This window comes from Haematobia irritans, chromosome 2 (assembly GCF_050003625.1).
Source record: "Haematobia irritans isolate KBUSLIRL chromosome 2, ASM5000362v1, whole genome shotgun sequence".
NCBI classification, from domain to species: Eukaryota; Metazoa; Arthropoda; class Insecta; order Diptera; family Muscidae; genus Haematobia; species Haematobia irritans.
The window spans coordinates 115,515,286-115,533,870 of NC_134398.1; the positions used below are offsets into that span (position 1 = coordinate 115,515,286).

An 18,585-nucleotide genomic window follows, 5' to 3' on the forward strand; every position below is an offset into this window, starting at 1 on the left:
GGGGATCGGTTTATATGGGGGCTATATATAATTATGGACCGATGTGGACCAATTTTTGCATGGTTGTTAGAGACCATATACTAACACCATGTACCAAATTTCAGCCGGATCGGATGAAATTTGCTTCTCTTAGAGGCCTCGCAAGCCAAATTTTGGGGTCCGTTTATATGGGGGCTATACGTAAAAGTGGACCGATATGGCCCATTTGCAATACCATCCGACCTACATCAATAACAACTACTTGTGCCAAGTTTCAAGTCGATAGCTTGTTTCGTTCGGAAGTTAGCGTGATTTCAACAGACGGACGGACGGACGGACGGACGGACGGACGGACGGACGGACGGACGGACGGACGGACGGACATGCTCAGATCGACTCAGAATTTCACCACGACCCAGAATATATATACTTTATGGGGTCTTAGAGCAATATTTCGATGTGTTACAAACGGAATGACAAAGTTAATATACCCCCCATCCTATGGTGGTGGGTATAAAAATAGTAATTGATATTAAAACTATTCTTTCACAAATTAATATCTTAATAATGCTGCGAAAAAGCGTTGCCAAAAAAGTAGTGAAAATGTTCTTTTTGGGTCTAGAAGTGGTGCAAAATTGGCGGAGAAGCAATGAATGTAATATGAGCTTGTCATAGGACAAATGTCCACCGTTTCAACAGCCGTTGCAATGAATTTGCATCACTTCTTAAGGTGAGATCCGAATTCAGTGTTTTAAATGTGAATTAAAAAATTTTGTGATATTTTCCCAAATAAATAATTTTTATATTGTTTTTATGATTTTTAATGCATTCTGACGCTTGTTTGAAATGTTTTTCCTCGAATAATTTCCAAAATGATCGATTTTTGTATAATGGATTTAGCAGTTTTGTGGCAACATTTGAATAATTTGTACCAATTTATTTATTCTTACTCTTTTTTTAAACTATTTGAAAAAAAAAGAAAACAAAAATTACACATTAAAATATGAAAGAAATGAAGTAAAAAACTTCCAGTGTAGTTAAAATAATTGAGGACATTTTTGGAAGTACTTTTAAAGTTGTGCCTCTAGAACAACTCACAATTTTTTTGCTGGGAAAAGTGTGGAACTACTTTTAGTTGCTTTATTATAAACTAATTGTCGAGTTATTTTGATGTCTATTTTTTATTCAATTTTATGAAATAAAACATTAATTGAACCTATAAGTTCAGTCTATAAATTTTTAGCTAGGGGGGCTATAGCCCCCCCTAGGAAAATTGTCTAGCTACGCTAATGAGAACAAAACGACTTTATTGAAAAATTTGTCGGCTTTTGAACAAGGAAAACATCTTTACATCAGAGAAATGCGTCTTCTATGCTGAACAAAGCTTGCATTCGTGTTTTAAGGACATGAAACATTAAGAAAACCACATCGTGAATGTTTATAGCATCATCCATACTATCTTCCATAATTTTTATCAGATTTGTTTGAAATGTTAAATAAAAAAGAATAATTTTATGTCAGTTAAGAGCTGTACTAAATTTGGTACATATCTGTCTCTGCAATTTTTTTCCGAATTGCTTACTTAGATCCCAAAGAGACTATGCTATGCTAACACCAAGATGTGTCATATTTGTAACGTAAAGTCATTCTTTCTTCAGAAACGTGATATGAACGAAATCGGATGGTATTGTAGAATAAAATGTTTTTATTTACGGCAAAAATGAAATATAATAATTTTTTTTTTACTTTTCGGAGAGATACAATAAACAGTAACAAATTCACAACATTTGCTCCAATAAGTTCGGGTTAACACATTTTGACAAACAAGCAAATTCGAGAAAGTGCACGCACAGAAAACCCATGTTTGGACACGATTGCCGCATCCATTTAATGCTTATCTAGAGCATGTAATTGCGCGAAAACCATATATTTTGTCTTTGTAAAAATAGTTTTCGAGCGGAGAAAAATGTGTGAGCGCAATAAGCATTTGAATGGTTCTCAAATACTGCAAACATGTTCTATCATTTAAATGATAGAATTTGAGACCATTAACTGATCGGGAAAATCATGTACCTGACCATTCCATTTTTACAGGGAAAAAAGTATTTTTATATGTTAAGTACAGACATGCCTAGAACCACTACATGGCCGTAAAGACCATTTACATTTTTTTCGTGACCATTTCATTTTTTAACTTTTTTGCAGCGAAAAGAATTTTATAAAAACATTGAGCAGGTACACACGATTTTCATTTTGCGTGTCAGTCGCGTGTTGATTGTTGCTTGGAATGGACGAAGAATACGGAATTACTGTGTTTTGTGTTAATTTAGAAGAGAGGCACGTGGTTTTATGTGAACACAAAAAAGAAAAGTGTAATGAAAAAAATTTACATGGTTTTTGTTCTGCATTTTGCATATGGTATAATTTATTTTTATTTGCAGTTTCATGATGTCTGCGTTTGTACATTTGATGGGCACGATGTAAATATGGAACAATTACTTATTGTTGAAATTGAAATAAAATAGAGTGTGTAAAAATATATGATGTTTACTTGAACGGCATTATAAATGCAAATAAACAATGAATTAATTTATAAATAAATAAAAACAAACAAATAAAGTTAATTTTGTGTTTTCTTTTCTTAAATGGCGTCCTTTTTTCGGCGATGAAAAAAGGTTTTTCATAAAGATGAAAACATTTTAGGTTGTGACCATGTTCTTTTAAGTAGAAGAAAAACATTTTTAATGAATACCATAACATTTTAAATCGTGACCATTTTCTTTTCATTTAAAAACAAAATTATTTTTATCAATATAATAACATTTTAAATGAGGACAATTATATTCTTTTTAGAACCATGTTCACTGAGCCAACATGATTGCAGGTTAAAATGTTACATGGTCGCCGCATAAATAGCTCCTATCATATTATTTTGCTCTTCGAATATGATTGTGACAATCATGTTTCTTCTCTGCGTGTGAGTGTTTCATTTTTATATTTTTTAGAAAAGCGTGTCTTCCTTTCTCGTGGTTGTTCATTCAATTTTCCATGATTTTAATCGATTATGACGTAGCACAAAACTGATGGATGAATCACTCTATGTGAACCCCCAAATATACCTCAGATAGTTCAACCTCAGTCTTCGTTTCAATAGATTTCAACCTTTGATTCACATATTATTTTTAATTTCGCAGAATATTAAAAATGAAGCATTAAGATAGGAAAGCAAAACACCTTTATCTTCTGTAATTTTAGTGCTTCCTTATCACAATGCAAAATTTATAAATAAAGGGAATGTTTGTTTTTCGTTGAATCACATGTTGAATGATTTGCCGCTTATCAACATTTATCTAAGGAAAGCATATGTGATCGATTACCAATGGAGAGGGAGGGGTGTTGGTTGAACAAATTCCAATTTATGAATGTTTTTCTATGGACACAATAATCACAAACACCTTTATTTATCATCAGTTAGAAGATAATTTGTTTTTGTCTTTTATTTTATTTTATCAAAATCAAAATTCTTGTTTGAGTTTTAGGGTCAATAAAATATTTTAAGGCACAGTTTGTTTTGGGTATTTTACGAAGACACTACCTTGGGCCTTTCCAAATTAGACAAATAACTGAGTATATATTGGCCCACTAGTCTTTCCCTATCGATATGCCACCACCACCACCTTACGGATATGAAGATCCATATCGCCATCGCCATCATCATCACCATCATCGCCCAGGTATCGAAATTGATATTGTTCCCGGCTGGAATCGTCCATACTATCCTCCACCTCCCCCACCGCCTCCTAGAGCTGAGGTGGTAGTCGTAACTCCAGCTGCCACATATGTACCACCAGCAGTTCCTGGTCAATACTACAATAACAATGGGGGATACTATAACAACGGCTATAACAATGGATATAATAACCCACCCTATCCAAGATGGTAAAGCTGAAATGAGCTTTCCGATGAGACAATTGCTTAAATAATGCTGCAGTCAATATTTAATAATGACGCAGTTATTCAATTCGAATGGAAGCAAATTATTGAATCCAATTATTGTAAATGTTAATCTTTTGTATATTTAATCAATAAAAAGACTGTTTTGGTATATTTGAAGAAACTAGAATGTGATAAGTGTTCATAATGTTCAACGATGGCACACATTTATTTAAGACACACTGAAAGAAGATTTTATTTTCACACTAAAGATTTTGGTGTTGATTCCGAGCCAAAGAAACGAAAAATTGAAGTAAGGATATTTAAAGGAAGAATTCTCATTTAAATTTCTGCTGTATTCTTTATATCCTGTGTTAACGAAAACTTAAATTTTCAAATTTAAACTCGACTTTACGTAGAAATTATGCTACGTTTCAGGTTAAAACTTCTATAAAATAAAATGTTGAAAAACATCTCCTATTTATGAACGCTTTTTATCTTTGTAGTGAAAATAAAAAATTCAATAAATTTTAAGACGATTTCATTAATTTTAAAGAATTTACCTTAATGCTGGAAATATATCTGAGTTTCATAGGTTCTCTAAGTGGTTTCACCGAAATGTGGAAACGCCGTTCGAACTTGGCTATAAAAAGGAGGACCTTAGGTTAGGTTAAAGTGGCAGCCCGATTAAGTCTCACGCTCACTTGGACTATTCTGTCCATTGTGATACCACACTGAAAAAAATATTGTCATGAGGTCAAAGATTTCATGTCTTTAAAATACGAATGCAAATTTTGCTTAGCATAGAAGACGCATTTCTCTAATATAATTTTTTCCCTTGTCCAAAAGTCGATAAACTTTTCAATGAAGTCGTATTGTCCTTACAATAAAGCGATTTCACTTAAAAATGGGTTTCATAACATGAAAGAAAAATTTTTGGGCTAAGGTAAACTTGACTTTAATAATTCAGTAAAAATCTTTAAAATTAATGAAATTGTCTTTAAATTTGTTGTATTTTTGAATCTTGACTACAAAGCAAAAAATCGTTCAAATATAGGACATGTTTTTTAACACTTTATTTTAAAGACTTTCTTACTTGAAACATAGCATAATTTCTAATAGAAGTCGAGTCTAAATTTGGAAAATAAAGTTGTCGTTAACTGGTTTTTAAAGGTCTTTGATAGCATATGAAGAAAAAAAGCTGAGAAAGCGAAAGATTAAAATTTGCTTCCTAGAAGCAAGTACACAAAACCTAAATTTAAAAGAGAATTGTGTCTTTAAAGTATCCTTATTTGTATTCTCCGCTTCTTTGTCTCGGAATCAATACTAAAATTTTTAAAATAAAGACAAAATCTTTAGAACCGGGCATGCTTTTTTTTCAGTGCACATTAACTAAAAACCTATTACATATGGGCACTTGTAGTTTTAACCGCTGAACCTTCTCGATTATTTTCTTCTGTTGAACCAACCAGATTGTTCCAAAAACATTAGCAGACTGCTTAAGTTAACGTTTTCCAGATCCGCCAGTAATCTGAAGCTATATGCTCATAAAAGTTGTTTGCGCTTTACACAAAATGCAGGACACTCACACAAGAGATGTTTAATTGATTCTTTTTCCTCCGCATCATGACAGCTCATACAATAGTCATTATACTTCGCGCCAATATTTTTTGCAAAATTATCAAGCAGCGACCCGTTATAGCAGATATCAGAAGTGATATCTGACGTCTCGAGAACACTAGCATATCTAGTGTTCGGTTTAAGTTTAAATGGGGGCATATTTGCTTGGTGTCGTTACAACCCTTGTAAATCTCCCATCCAACATTTGCCATCATAACAGCATTCTCACGCAGTATGAGCTTGCAGATAGCCAGGGGCATACCAACAGATTCTAGTTCCCCTGGAGTATGTAAGGTAGTCCCTACACTGTTAGAAAAATATGTTTTTAATATGTTCCGAAACATAATATATTTAAGTGAAAACATGTAATGTTCCTAAACTAACACTAAATGTTTGGGACATCTATGTTAATATGTTAGAATATATTATGTTTGGGGCATGAATGTTTCATAAAAATCATATGTGTGAATACAAACATATATAAATTTACAAATTTCGACTAAACATACATATGTTGTGATATTTTATTCAAAGCGACAGAGAGAGTATAGAGAGAAATAGAGATGGAAACCGGGAGAGTTGACGAGAGATATCAATATAACACAGCAAAAGAGTCAAAAGAGAACAATTTCTGTGAAACCGCTTGTATGTTGTTTCGGACAACTGTTTTATGATAAGGCCAAAAATTTGATATGTTTAAGTCTAAATATTATTTAATTTGAATAAAGAGAATATACATTCTGAACCAAGAGAATAGACATTTGAAAAACAAACAGCTTATGTTTTCGCCTTGAGAGCAGCATTTTATGTTTGTGTGGACATGTGTTTTGTTTATCATTTTGGCATTATGGACACAATTTTTCGTTAAAAGAAATCAGGGGTCTTCATAAAAATAACGAAAGGGCACTATATTCTTTTTAGAGTTGGGACAGTAAAATGAAATAAGGAGGAAATAGTGAAAAATTACACAGTAAAATGTATAAAAACAAAGTTTAGTTCCTCCTTATTAATAAGTAGTCCACGAAGTTCGAGTTTTGCAGCTAAAACAATTTAAAAAGTTTATTTTCTTTAAAATGAATTATTAAAGAAAAATAAAAGGCATTTTAGAGCGATGATGTTAAATGCTAGTAAAAAACTGTTCACGCCTAAATAAATTTATGTTTATATTATAAAATTACACGCAAAAAAATAATTCTTTCCTCCCAAACGAAATTTTAGACAAACAAAGTTCGTTTCTCATTTGCTTTTCGCTGTAAGGAAGTGTATTTGGAAGAAAAGTATATACTTTTTGTGATAAACGTTTATTCTTTTCCAGGATGTAAAAACAATTTCATAAAGACAAACTCAAAAAAAAATTGTTTTCTTGCTAATTGCATTTTCCCTCACATTTTTCTCACATCCACGAGCTTTTTTAGTTCTTAACACCTTTTCCTGTAATACCAACAATGTAGAAGAAATTATACTATTTTATAAATTTTAATTTTTTTTTTACCTTTCGCCTGGACGGAGAATCGAACCGCGGACCATGCACTTTGTAAGCCAACACACTAACCACAGAGCTATGTACCTGTTATGGTCATCAAGAGATAAATATCCATATAAGTTATATTTATATAGCATAGCTTGCGGCGCCCACGAACCGAATAAACAAAGTTTATTTAACAGAAACAAACATTTAGTTTGGCACCGTGGAGCAGTGGTTGCTACGTCCGACTTGCATGCCAAGGGTCGTGGGTTCGATCCCTGCTTCGACCAAAGTTTTTTTTTTTTTTACATATATTCCAGATACGTTGGGAAGATTTTGAAAAAATGTTCAACAGTACATTTTAGTATATTAAATTTTGAATTGTAAAATGTGTCTTATTAAAGACCTAAATTCAGAAAAGAACAGTGTTTGATATAAACGAAATGGACTGTGTTGTTGTTTCAAAAATAACTTTTTTTATTGAAAAAATAAAAATTTTGTAATAAACGATTTTTTTGGTGATAAAAGTTTAAAATTTTCGAAGCAATTCAAAAAACTCTAACAAAAGAAAAACGTTTCCGGTACACGTTTTCCAAACGTTTTTTTTCTTTGCGTGTATTTATGTATGTTTATACTCGACTCCACGTTCTTCTTTTTTTAGAGTTTTTGAATTCCTTCCAACAGTTTTTGTTACAAAATTGTTATTTTTGCAATAAAAAAATAATATTTTATCCAAAAATCAGTCAATTTCGTTTATATCAAGCACTGTTACTGACTATAAATCTTTAATAGCCCACATTTCGAAGTTTCATTTTAAAAATTTAATATAGTATAAATATAAATGAGTAAATTAAAAAAAAAAAAAAAAAAGTGTTCGGTCGAAGTAGGGCTTGAACCCACGACCCTTTGCATGCAAGGCAGACATGCTATTCACTGCTCCACGTGGCAAACAAATGTATGTTTCTGTTAAATAATGTTATGTTTGCATGGGCTCGTGGGCGCTGCAATCTATGCTATATAAATGTAACTTATAACGATAATTATCTACTGGTGACTATAACAGCTACGTAGCCCAGTGAATAGTGTGTTGGCTTACAAACTGTATGGTCCTCGGTTCGATTCTCCGTGCAGGCGAAAGGTAAAATTGAAAAAAATTATAAAAGTGAATAATTTCTTCAGCATTATTTGTATTACAGAAAAAGGTGCCAAGAACTAAAAAATTTTGTGGAAGTGAAAATTACGAGTATGTTAGGCAATGAGCACAATCGTCTTTGGGAAAAATTCTTCCAAACATATAATATTTTTGGGCTCAAAATGCTTCCAAACATATAATATGTTCACATAAAACAAACATATTAATGTTTCGGCAGTATCCAATAATATATGTGCTTCCTGCAAAATATGTTTGGAACATATGTTAAAGAAGCGATTTTTTTTGAGGGTGTAGCCTTGTTAACACATCCGCTTCGCAGTTCCCTGGTATGTTCCTATGACCAGGCACCCATATTAGCTGAATATTGTGTTGCTCAGCCATCTCATTGAGAGATTTGCGGCAGTCGATGGCCCTTTTCGAGTTAAGGAACACAGAGTCCAAGGATTTTAAGTTCCAGATCTTTAGAATGTACTCCGAAAGCCATTTGTCCATCCAATTTGAAGCCATCAGTGTAGAAATCTATATATTGTTTATTCCCTGGGGCCTGTGTCTTTCTGAATGCGCCTGAGATACACAAGCACTTGCTGCTGCATTATAGGTCTAACCACTGCCGTGTATAGCCAATGCACAATTTTTGGTTTTAGTCACCACTTTTTTCCTATTGCCTGTTTGCACGAGTACAAAGCTACCGTGGCTTTTCTCGCCCTTTCTTCAATATTACGCTTAAAGTTCAGCTTACTGTCCAAAATAACGCCAAAGTATTTTGCACACTCACCAAAGGGAATTTCAATACCCCCGAAGGATATGGGCCTAACCGTGGGAGTTTTGCGATCTCTGCAGTACATGACTAGTTCTGTCTTTGCAGGATTTACCCCAAGACCATTCTCTTTCGCCCATTTCTCAGTCATCCGGAGGGCTCTCTGTACAATATCTCTGATTGTGGATGGGAATTTTCCCCTGACTGCGTATGCCACCACTTTTATCCTTTCTTTTTCTAGGGAAACCAGGAGGTTGTTTATACCAACATTCCAAAGAAGAGGTGATAGAACTCCTCCTTGGGGAGTGCCTCTGTTCACATACCTTTGTATGTTTTCTTTTCCTAGTGTGGCTGAAATAGTCTCTTCATTAGAAGTTCGTCTAACAGCCTAAGTATACCTGGATCAACATTCAGAGTCGTCAGTCCATTTGATATCGAGCTTGGATGGACGTTATTGAACCGCCACGATTGTGTATTCATTGACAGATAGTGAGCTTTCAATAAAGCTGACTAGTTCATGTAATGCGGTCTCAGTAGACCTGTCCTTCGAGTATACATGCTGTCGTATATCGCCGACAATCAGGGGATAACTCCGCCGGAGTAATTCCATCATGTCCAGGGGATTTGAATGGTCCAAAGCTATTTAACGCCCATTTTATTCTAGATTCCGATACAATTACCTCGATAGGAAATTACCGCTGAGCCACTGTGGCACCGCCAGAACATGGTTCAACCGTCTGATTCCCAGGACCTTTGTCATTGAGCTAAATATCGGGTAGCACTCAGTGATAGAAGAGAAATTCACCACTGTGGTATCGAAATGGACTGAATAGTCTAAGTGAACCTGAAATATCGGGCTACCACTATACCTAACCTAACCTGGTGGTGATTCTTTTCGGCTTCTTTGTACTATAGGAGAAACTTCTGCGCGGGAAAGACGATTACGACTTCTGATGTGATCTTGGGGTAGAGTTTCGGTGTTTGTGCAATTTATGTTTCGATCATGCATGATCTGTTTCAGTCTACATTATATTATAAAATACGAGTATATAATATATTGAAGAAAAAAAAAAACAGCCGTCATTGGTGAACTTCTCTCTTATCACTGAGTACTGCCCGATTCCATGTTAAGCTCAATGAGAAGGGACCTCCTTTTTATAGCCGAGTCCGAACGGCGTTCCACATTGCAGTGAAACCACTTAGAGAAGTTTTGAAACCCTCAGAAATGTCACCAGCATTACTGAGGTGGGAGCAGGTCGAAGCAGGAATCGAACCCACGACCTTGTGTATGCAAGGCGGGCATGCTAACCATTGCACCACGGTGGCTTCAAAACTTGATGATTAAGGGACTTATCCAAATTTGTGAAAATCGGGCGATAAATATATATGGGAGCTATATCTAAATCTGAACCGATTTGAATGAAATTTTGCACACTTATGGTAAATTATATTATATGGTGTCAAATTTGACCACGATCACTAGTAAATGAGCGCAATCTGACCCCATTTATCGAAATCGGGCGCTACCTATATATGGGAGCTATATCTAAATTTTATCCGAGTTATTCCAAATTCAATAGCGTTCGTCCTTGTGTAAAAAGAACGCAATATACCAAATTTCATAAAACTCGGTTAATATTTGCGACCGGAATCCTGCGAACAACAAATACATGGACAGACTGATGGACGGACACCAAGGGCTAGATCGACTCAGGAGGTGATTCTGATTCGATCGGTATAAAATCAACATTTGTGGTAGGCACATTTTTCGGTGTAAAAAGCGATTTGGAACCACTGTGCGTGGATCGGAGCGGAGCGACTTTTTTCTCCGGAAAATTGACCGCTCTGGATCTCTGGTATACAGGAAGCATGAACAAAAAAACACCAGCGGAATAATAAACCTCTCAATCGTCTTCATTTTGGAATCTTCAATTATCAGGTAACACTTAGTGGCGCTCTTGTGAAAAAACGTTGGATTATGATGTTCTTATATTTGTAGGGATTGAAATTGTAAAAGGAGGACAAATCCGTTTGACAGCAAATTATTAAAACTGGAGGGTATAAGTTGCAAACTTTACTTTATGTGTTTCAGAAAACGTACACGCAAAAAAAAAACGTTTGGAAAACGTGTACCGAAAACGTTTTTCTCTTGTTAGAGTTTTTTGAATTGCTTCGAAAAGTATACACTTTTATCACCAAAAAAATTCGTTTGTTACAAAATTTTTATTTTTTTCAATAAAAAAAGTTATTTTTGAACCAAAAACACAGTCCATTTCATTTATCTCAAACACTTTTCTTTTCTGACTTTAGGTCTTTAATAAGACACATTTTAAAGTTATTAAAAATTTAATATGATAGGATGTAATGTTGAACATTTTTTCGGAATCTTCCGACCATATCTGGAATATATGTAAAAAAAAACTTTGGTCGAGGCAGGGATCGAACCCACGACCCTTGTCATGCAAGTCGGACGTAGTAACCACTGCTCCACGGTGCCCAACTAAATGTATTTTTCTGTTAAATAAACTTTGTTTAATCGGCTCGTGGGCGCCGCAAGCTATGCTATATACAATAACGGCTACATAGCTCAGTGGATAGCGTGTTGGCTTACAAATTGCATGGTCCGCGGTTCGATTCTCCGTCCAGGCGAAAGGTAAAAACAAATTTTAAAAATTTATAAAATCGTATAATTTCTTCTACATTGTTTGTATTACAGAAAAAGGTGCTAATAACTAAAAAAACTTTGTGGAAGTGAGAAAGATGTGAGGGAAAATGCAATTAGCCAGAAAAAAATTTTTTTGAGTTAGTCTGTATGAAATTGTTATAACATCCTGGAAAAGAATAAACGTTTATCACAAAAAGTATATACTTTTCTTCCAAATACACTTCGTTTCAACGAAAAGCAAATGAGAAACGAACTTTGTTTGTCTAAAATTTCGTTTGGGAGGAAAGAATTATTTTTTTGCGTGTATACTCAAAAAACTCTCTATTTCATTTTAGTTCAATTTAATTATACCCTGCGCCACACTGTGTATTATAAGTTAGTGCATATGTTTGCAACACCCAGAAGCGGACGAGATAGACACATGGTGTCTTTGGCAAAAATGCTGAGGGTGGGCTCCTGAGTCGATGTAGCCATGTCCGTCTGTCTGTGAACACATTTTTGTGATCAAAGTCTAGGTCACAGTTTTAGTCCAATCGACTTCAAATTTGGCACAAGTATGTGTTTTGGCTCGAAATAGAACCCTATTGATTTTGGAAGAAATCGGTTCAGATTTAGATATAGCTCCCATATATATCTTTCGCCCGATTTACACTCATATGACCACAGTGGCCAATCTTTTACTCCGATTTACTTGAAATTTTGCACAGGAAGTAGAATTAACATTCCAACTGTCTGTACCAAATTTGGTTGAAATCGGTTCAGATTTAGATATAGCTCCCATATATATGTTTTTCTGATTTCGACAAAAATGGTCAAAATACCAAAAATTTCCTTGTAAAATCGCCACTGCTTAGTCGAAAAGTTGTAAAAATTACTCTAATTTTCCTAAACTTTTAATACATATATATCGAGCGATATATATGTATTAGAAGCAGCATCTTATTAAAAGTGAAAGGGACAAGAAGAAGAAAAGCATTAAGTTTTACAGTTGGTAACTTGACATGGAAATTGGAAATAGTGGAATAATAAACTAATATTTCAAGGCCAGTCGATGCTGTCAATTCTTAATAAATATATTTAATATATTAATAAAACATGTCTTTTATTGAAGAAAAAATATATAAATAAATAAAATTGTATTTAAAAACGAAGGTAAGCAGTTCTAATTTTGAAGTAAAAGGTTTACCACAAATATCTAAGATTTATTCAAATGGATGAAAAAAGTTCAATAAAATCGTTCCATATATGAATTCAATTCAGTTAAATTTTTTCATTCTGTAGTATAGTGGTACATAAATATAGGAAAATGTTAACTAATATATGAAATGCATTCTACCTGATTTCTACGAAAATCACATCGTTCAAACAAATAAAAATGTCTTTGGCGCTATAACTTAAAGAAGTGGTCACTTTTTTCTGGGTGTATATAAAGAAATAAAATTGTATTTAAAAACGTAAGTAAATAGTTCTTATTTTGAAGTAAAAGGTTATTAATATATATAGAATGCATTCCTCTAATTTCTAAAAAACGCATCGTTCAATCAAATGAAAATGACTTTGGCGCTATACGAAGTTCAAATTTCTTCAAAGTTAGTTCAATTTAACTTAAAGAAGGGGTCACTTTTTTCATACCAAAATGAATGCAAGTACATTTATCCATAACAAAATGTGTCTCTCAACACTGAAAAAAATATTGACCTAATATGGAAGATTATGCAACTTAAATTTTAGGACTCAAAATTTACGCAATGCTAAGACCAAATTCTTTAATAAAACTGACATTTTAATTAAAAGAAAGTTTATAATCCTTGCTTCAAAATTTTTTTCATTAAATTTAGGACACAAATCTTGAAATTTTGCTAAAGTTGTGGATCTTTGAAGTAAGGCAAATTTTCCTTTAAATAAAGAAAAACATTTTTAATTTAAAGAAATCGTCTTTAACTCAACTGATATATTGAATTTTTAAATTTAAAATAAAAACGCTTCCAATATATGCTAAGACTTATTTTAACGATTTGCATCTTTGGTTAAAATTTTTTTTTAGCATTAAGAAACTGTTTTTACTTTGAAGTACCTTTTTTACTTTGAATTGGAATTTGTTTATACATAAATCGAAAACTCGAGGAATGAGATCTGTATTCAATTTTAATTTTATTGATCCTAGATTTAAAGCCAGGGAGATCCTAAAAAATGCCTTTATTTTAGTGAAGCCGCATCTTTGGCTCGGAATCAATACCAAAATTCTTAAGGGAAGGTCAAAATCTTTGGATCCAAGTAAACTTTTTTTTGAGTGAAGTAGAGCACCATTTGCTCTCATATGATTCTCTCACTGTGTTATGTTGTAGTCAGGGTTGCCAACTCCCCAAGGCCAAAAAGCACCAAACAAATATTATAAATTCTAACATACCACCTTCCACCACAAAATCGAAAATTAAATGCTCTACTAAAAAAAAAAAAAAAAAAACAAAAAATAAAACTTCCGAAGATGTATTATAGAACTTTTGTGAATTGAATTTCAAGAACTTAAGGTGGGTATTAAGATCGAGTTTAGCCGCTAAAATAGTCATTTTTTCATAATTACTTTCCTTTAATAAATCATTTGAAGGAATACAAGGTTAGGTTAGGTTAAAGTGGCAGCCCGATTAAGATTCAGGCTCACTTAGACTATTCAGTCCATTGTGATACCACATTAACTAAAAGTACCTATTACATATGGGCACTTCTAGTTTTAACCGCTGAACCTTCTTGATTATTTTTCTTTGTTGAACCAACCAGATTGTTCCAAAAATATTAGCAGACTGCTTAACTTAACGTTTTCCAGATCCGCTGAAGCTATATGCTCCTAAAAGTTGCTTGCGCTTTACACAAAATGCAGGACACTCACACAAGAGGTGTTTAATTGATTCTTTTTCCTCCGCATCATGACAGCTCATACAATAGTCATTATACTTCGCGCCAATAGTTTTTGCAAAATCGCCTATCAGGCAGCGACCCGTTATATTTAGCAGATATCAGGAGTGATATCTGACGTCTCGAGAACATTAGCATATCTAGTGTGCGGTTTAAGTTGAAATGGGGCCATATTTGCTTGGTGTCGTTACAACCCTTGCAATTCTCCCATCGAACATTTGCCATCCTAACAGCCTTCTCACACAGCATGAGCTTGCAGGTAGCTAGGGGCATACCAACAAATTCCAGTTCCCCTGGAATATGTAAGGTAGTCCCTAGCCTTGCCAACTCATCCGCTTCGCCGTTCCCCGGTATGTTCCTATGGCCAGGCACCCATATTAGGTGAATATTGTACTGCTCAGCCATCTCATTGAGAGATTTGCGGCAGTCGATGGCCGTTTTCGAGTTGAGGAACACAGAGTCCAAGGATTTTATTGCAGGTTGACTGTCTGAGTATATATTAATGCCCACATTTTTTGGAACATTACTTCTCAGCCAATTCGCCACCTCTCTTATTGCTAATATTTCAGCCTGAAAAACACTACAGTGATTAGGTAATCTTTTCGCTATTCGAAGTTCCAGATCATTAGAATATACTCCGAACCCCACTTGTCCATCCAATTTGGAGCCATCAGTGTAGAAATCTATATATTCTTTATTCCCCGGGGTATGTGTGCACCACGCCTCACTGTTGGGGATTAGAGTCTCAAACTTTTTGTCGAAAAGTGGACTCGCCAAAGTGTAATCCACTACGTTAGGCACATCTGGCATTATTTTGAGGACAGAACTGTGACCGTAACCTTTTTCCGACCACAGCGATAGTTCGCGCAACCGCACAGCCGTTGTTGCAGCTGACTGTTTGGCCAAAATGTCTAAAGACAATAGATGCAATATAACATTAAGGGAATTTGTTCCTGTGTTGCTGAATGCGCCTGAAATACACAAACACGCCATACGCTGAACTTTATCTAAACAAGTCGGTTTCTGAAGTGCCGGCTACCAGACTACAAACTTTGTGAAAATTTGCTTTTAGCTATTCCCCATCAAGTTATAATAAAATTTGCAGCAAATATGCATAATTTTATGCCCATTTTTACTGATATAGTTTTCATTTTAGCGGCAAAACTCAAACTTAGCACTCACCATTATGAACCGCTATTCAAGTATACACCTTCATCAGTTTTAATGCTTTCGTCCAATTCATTTTCATCAGTGATGTTTTTCAACTTTCAAAATATTAATATATGGAAGGAGTCTATTGCTTATTTCAGTTGTGCGTGCTTTTGTGGATTTATTTATTTATTTTATTTTTTATTTATTAATTAAAAAATAATCAATACCAACTTCATAACAATCAAATTCTATATTTGGCAATAAATTTTTGTATCAATTAAACTTAATACTGTTCAAAATAAAAAAAGCACCAAAAGCACTAAATGAAAATGCCGGAAAGTACCAAGTTGGTGTTTTTTTGAAAAGGCACCAAAAAGGCAATTTGGTGCTTTTTAGAAATCAAAAAGCACCAAATTGGCAACACTGGTTGTAGTATTTCATTATCTATCTCCGTCGCCATCTTATCTCTTTCCTCCATTCTCTCTCGTTTTCTGACTTTTCTAACCATACATATGTTAAAAAAAAAATTCTAAATTAATATATGTTTGTATCCAGAGACATATAAAAAAAGTAATGTCCCAAATAAAATGTGTTCTAACATATTAACATAAATGTCCCAAACATGTTATACTGGTTTATGAACATTATAGGCTTGTACTTAAAAATAATGTGCCAAAATTTTGAGTTCCAAACATATAATTTTTGCACCCAAACATATGACACCCAGTCTTTTTTGTCCTTGTGCTCATCACCAAGTATATTAGGCTCAAAATCTACTACAAATTGCTGTTTAAATCTAGTTAAATTGTAATATGAATAATACATACATAATATATACAGTCATTGACATACGTCAAAAAATTCAATCTTGAATATGTAACATGTAAAGCAAACACGAAGGTAAGGTAAGAACTCGTCAGTAAACTACGAATGGGCTTATTGTCCTATAGAATGGGCTACACTTTCTATAAATTTTTCTTTAAAATAGTTCCCCGAGAATAATTCAAAATGTCACAATAGGTATGCCTTCCAACATTTACCTGTGTGGGATTTGCTTAAATAAAGAAAAAGCGAAAACACATGTGGTTTTATACATTACAAAGAAGAATGAACCTTACGTTACTTACTTACGAACCTTATATTACGTCTATGTAAAAAATGTAATTATTGTTGTTTGTCAAAAATATTTTTTCACATTAAAGAAAATGCATTGTATTCCCGTATCAGAGTTTGATATTTTATTTTATTTAAATAAAAGAATTTATAGTTGAGATATAATTAAGCATTGAATGTTATCCGTACATCCAGCTGTAATCACCATCGTGGGGAATTGTCCCAGTGTTCCCTAACGGGCGGTCGGTTTTGTTGCATCACGACAACAACCTCTTGTTGTGGAGGTGGTGGACGTGGCTGAGGAGGAGGTACTATAACTACTTCGGTAGTTACCCGTGGTGGTGGTGGTGGCATATAAGGACGTGCCATAGGATTGACAATATCCACTTCGATTATTGGACGATTGTGATGATGATGGTGGTGGCGTTCTTCCCATGGTGGAGGCATTCTGACCGGGTTTGAAAACACTGGCAATCAATTAAAATGTTATACGGGGACTACAGGTTTCTAATACCTCGAGGTCTCTACGCAAACTGCGATTTCGACTGGAAATGATTCCAATTTAAGTACATCAATAATTACTCATTTTTCACTATCTCAAATTGGGTGAAATATGTAATGCTATGGCTTAGGAAAAATTTATCTTGTCATTTTTTTTAGCCAATAGATAATAGATAAAAATTATTTATGTTTTGATATATACATGCCATGATAGAATAATTTTGGACTTTTCATACAAATTTGTTTCCAATCTATTATTTCTGTGAAATGGTTAAGAAATCTGAATCATTTATTAAGAAAAACGTGGTCAGTTCGGAAAAGACCACGGAACTTTTCGGTTATAAAAAATTATTGTCAAAAGCATTAGCGTAGCTAGACCATTTTCCTAGGAGGGCTATAGCCCCCCCATTCTAGAAAAATCAAAAATTTTTGAAAATATTTCAGGGCAAACGTATCAGACAAGCATTATCTATTTAGGAAAATTTCACAAAGTTGTTTAATTCACATTCAAAACACTGAATTCGGATGACACCTTAAGAAGTGATGCAAATTCAGTGCAACGTCTGTTGAAATGGTGGACATCTGTCCTATGACAAGTTCATATTACAGTCATCGCTTCTCCGCCAATTTTGCACCACTCCCAGACCCAAAAAGAACTTTTTCACTAATTTTGTGACGACGCTTTTTTGCAGCATTATTATACCTTTCACCACTACTGTGGTACAGGGTATAATAAGTTTGTGCATTTGTATGTAACGCCAAGAAGGAAAAGTCTGAGAGCCATCGTTTAGTGTACCGATCGTCTTAGAATTAAATTCTGAGTCGATTTAGCGATGTCCGTCTGTCTGTTCATGTATTTTTGTGCGCAAAGTACAGGTCGCAGTTTAAGTCCGATCGTCCTCAAATTTGGCACAGAGTCGTTTTGGGGAACAAAGACGACCGCTATTGATTTTGGAAAAAATCGGTTCATATTTAGATATAGCTGTCATATATATTTATCCCCGATCTGGTCATAGGTTAAAGTGGCAGCCCGATTAAGATTCAGGCTCACTTAGACTATTCAGTCCATTGTGATATCATCTGGTCATAATTAGCGTGTTTATCAACCGATGTTCTTCAAATTCTGTACATCCGAATATTTTATGAGTCTCGAAAAACTTGCAAAATATCAGCCAAATCGGTTCAGATTTAGATATAGCTCCCATATATATCTTTCGTCCGATTTAGACTCATATGGCAACAGAGGCCAAAGTTTACTACCGATTTTCGTGAAATTTTGCACAGAGAGTAGAATTAATTACCAATGCTTGCTAAATTTGATTGAAATCGGTTCAGAT

At 34.2% G+C, this 18,585-nt stretch overlaps 2 protein-coding genes and 1 long non-coding RNA gene across 3 annotated transcripts; 2 read left to right on the forward strand and 1 right to left on the reverse strand.

The window, feature by feature from the left end:
• The first annotated feature begins 2,211 nt into the window (after nt 1-2,211).
• LOC142226061 (uncharacterized) lies at nt 2,212-2,603 on the forward strand. Its single transcript, XR_012719592.1, has 2 exons — nt 2,212-2,351; nt 2,421-2,603. It is a non-coding gene; the product is annotated as an uncharacterized LOC142226061 (long non-coding RNA).
• Nucleotides 2,604-3,506: 903 nt separating this feature from the next.
• On the forward strand, nt 3,507-4,102 carry LOC142226060 (uncharacterized). Its single transcript, XM_075295917.1, has one exon. It carries the CDS (start codon nt 3,641-3,643, stop codon nt 3,920-3,922), a length of 282 nt encoding a protein of 93 aa, XP_075152032.1. The 5' UTR covers nt 3,507-3,640; the 3' UTR covers nt 3,923-4,102.
• Nucleotides 4,103-16,844: 12,742 nt separating this feature from the next.
• LOC142223872 (uncharacterized) lies at nt 16,845-17,279 on the reverse strand. Its single transcript, XM_075293711.1, has one exon. The coding sequence runs from the start codon at nt 17,192-17,194 to the stop codon at nt 16,949-16,951; it is 246 nt and encodes an 81-aa protein (XP_075149826.1). The 5' UTR covers nt 17,195-17,279; the 3' UTR covers nt 16,845-16,948.
• Nucleotides 17,280-18,585: the final 1,306 nt, after the last annotated feature.

What these genes read in the sequence shown, in the direction of transcription:
- LOC142226060 (XM_075295917.1), top strand. Translation starts at nt 3,641, where the DNA reads ATGCCACCACCACCACCTTACGGATATGAAGATCCATATCGCCATCGC.
- LOC142223872 (XM_075293711.1), bottom strand. Translation starts at nt 17,194, where the DNA reads ATGCCTCCACCATGGGAAGAACGCCACCACCATCATCATCACAATCGT.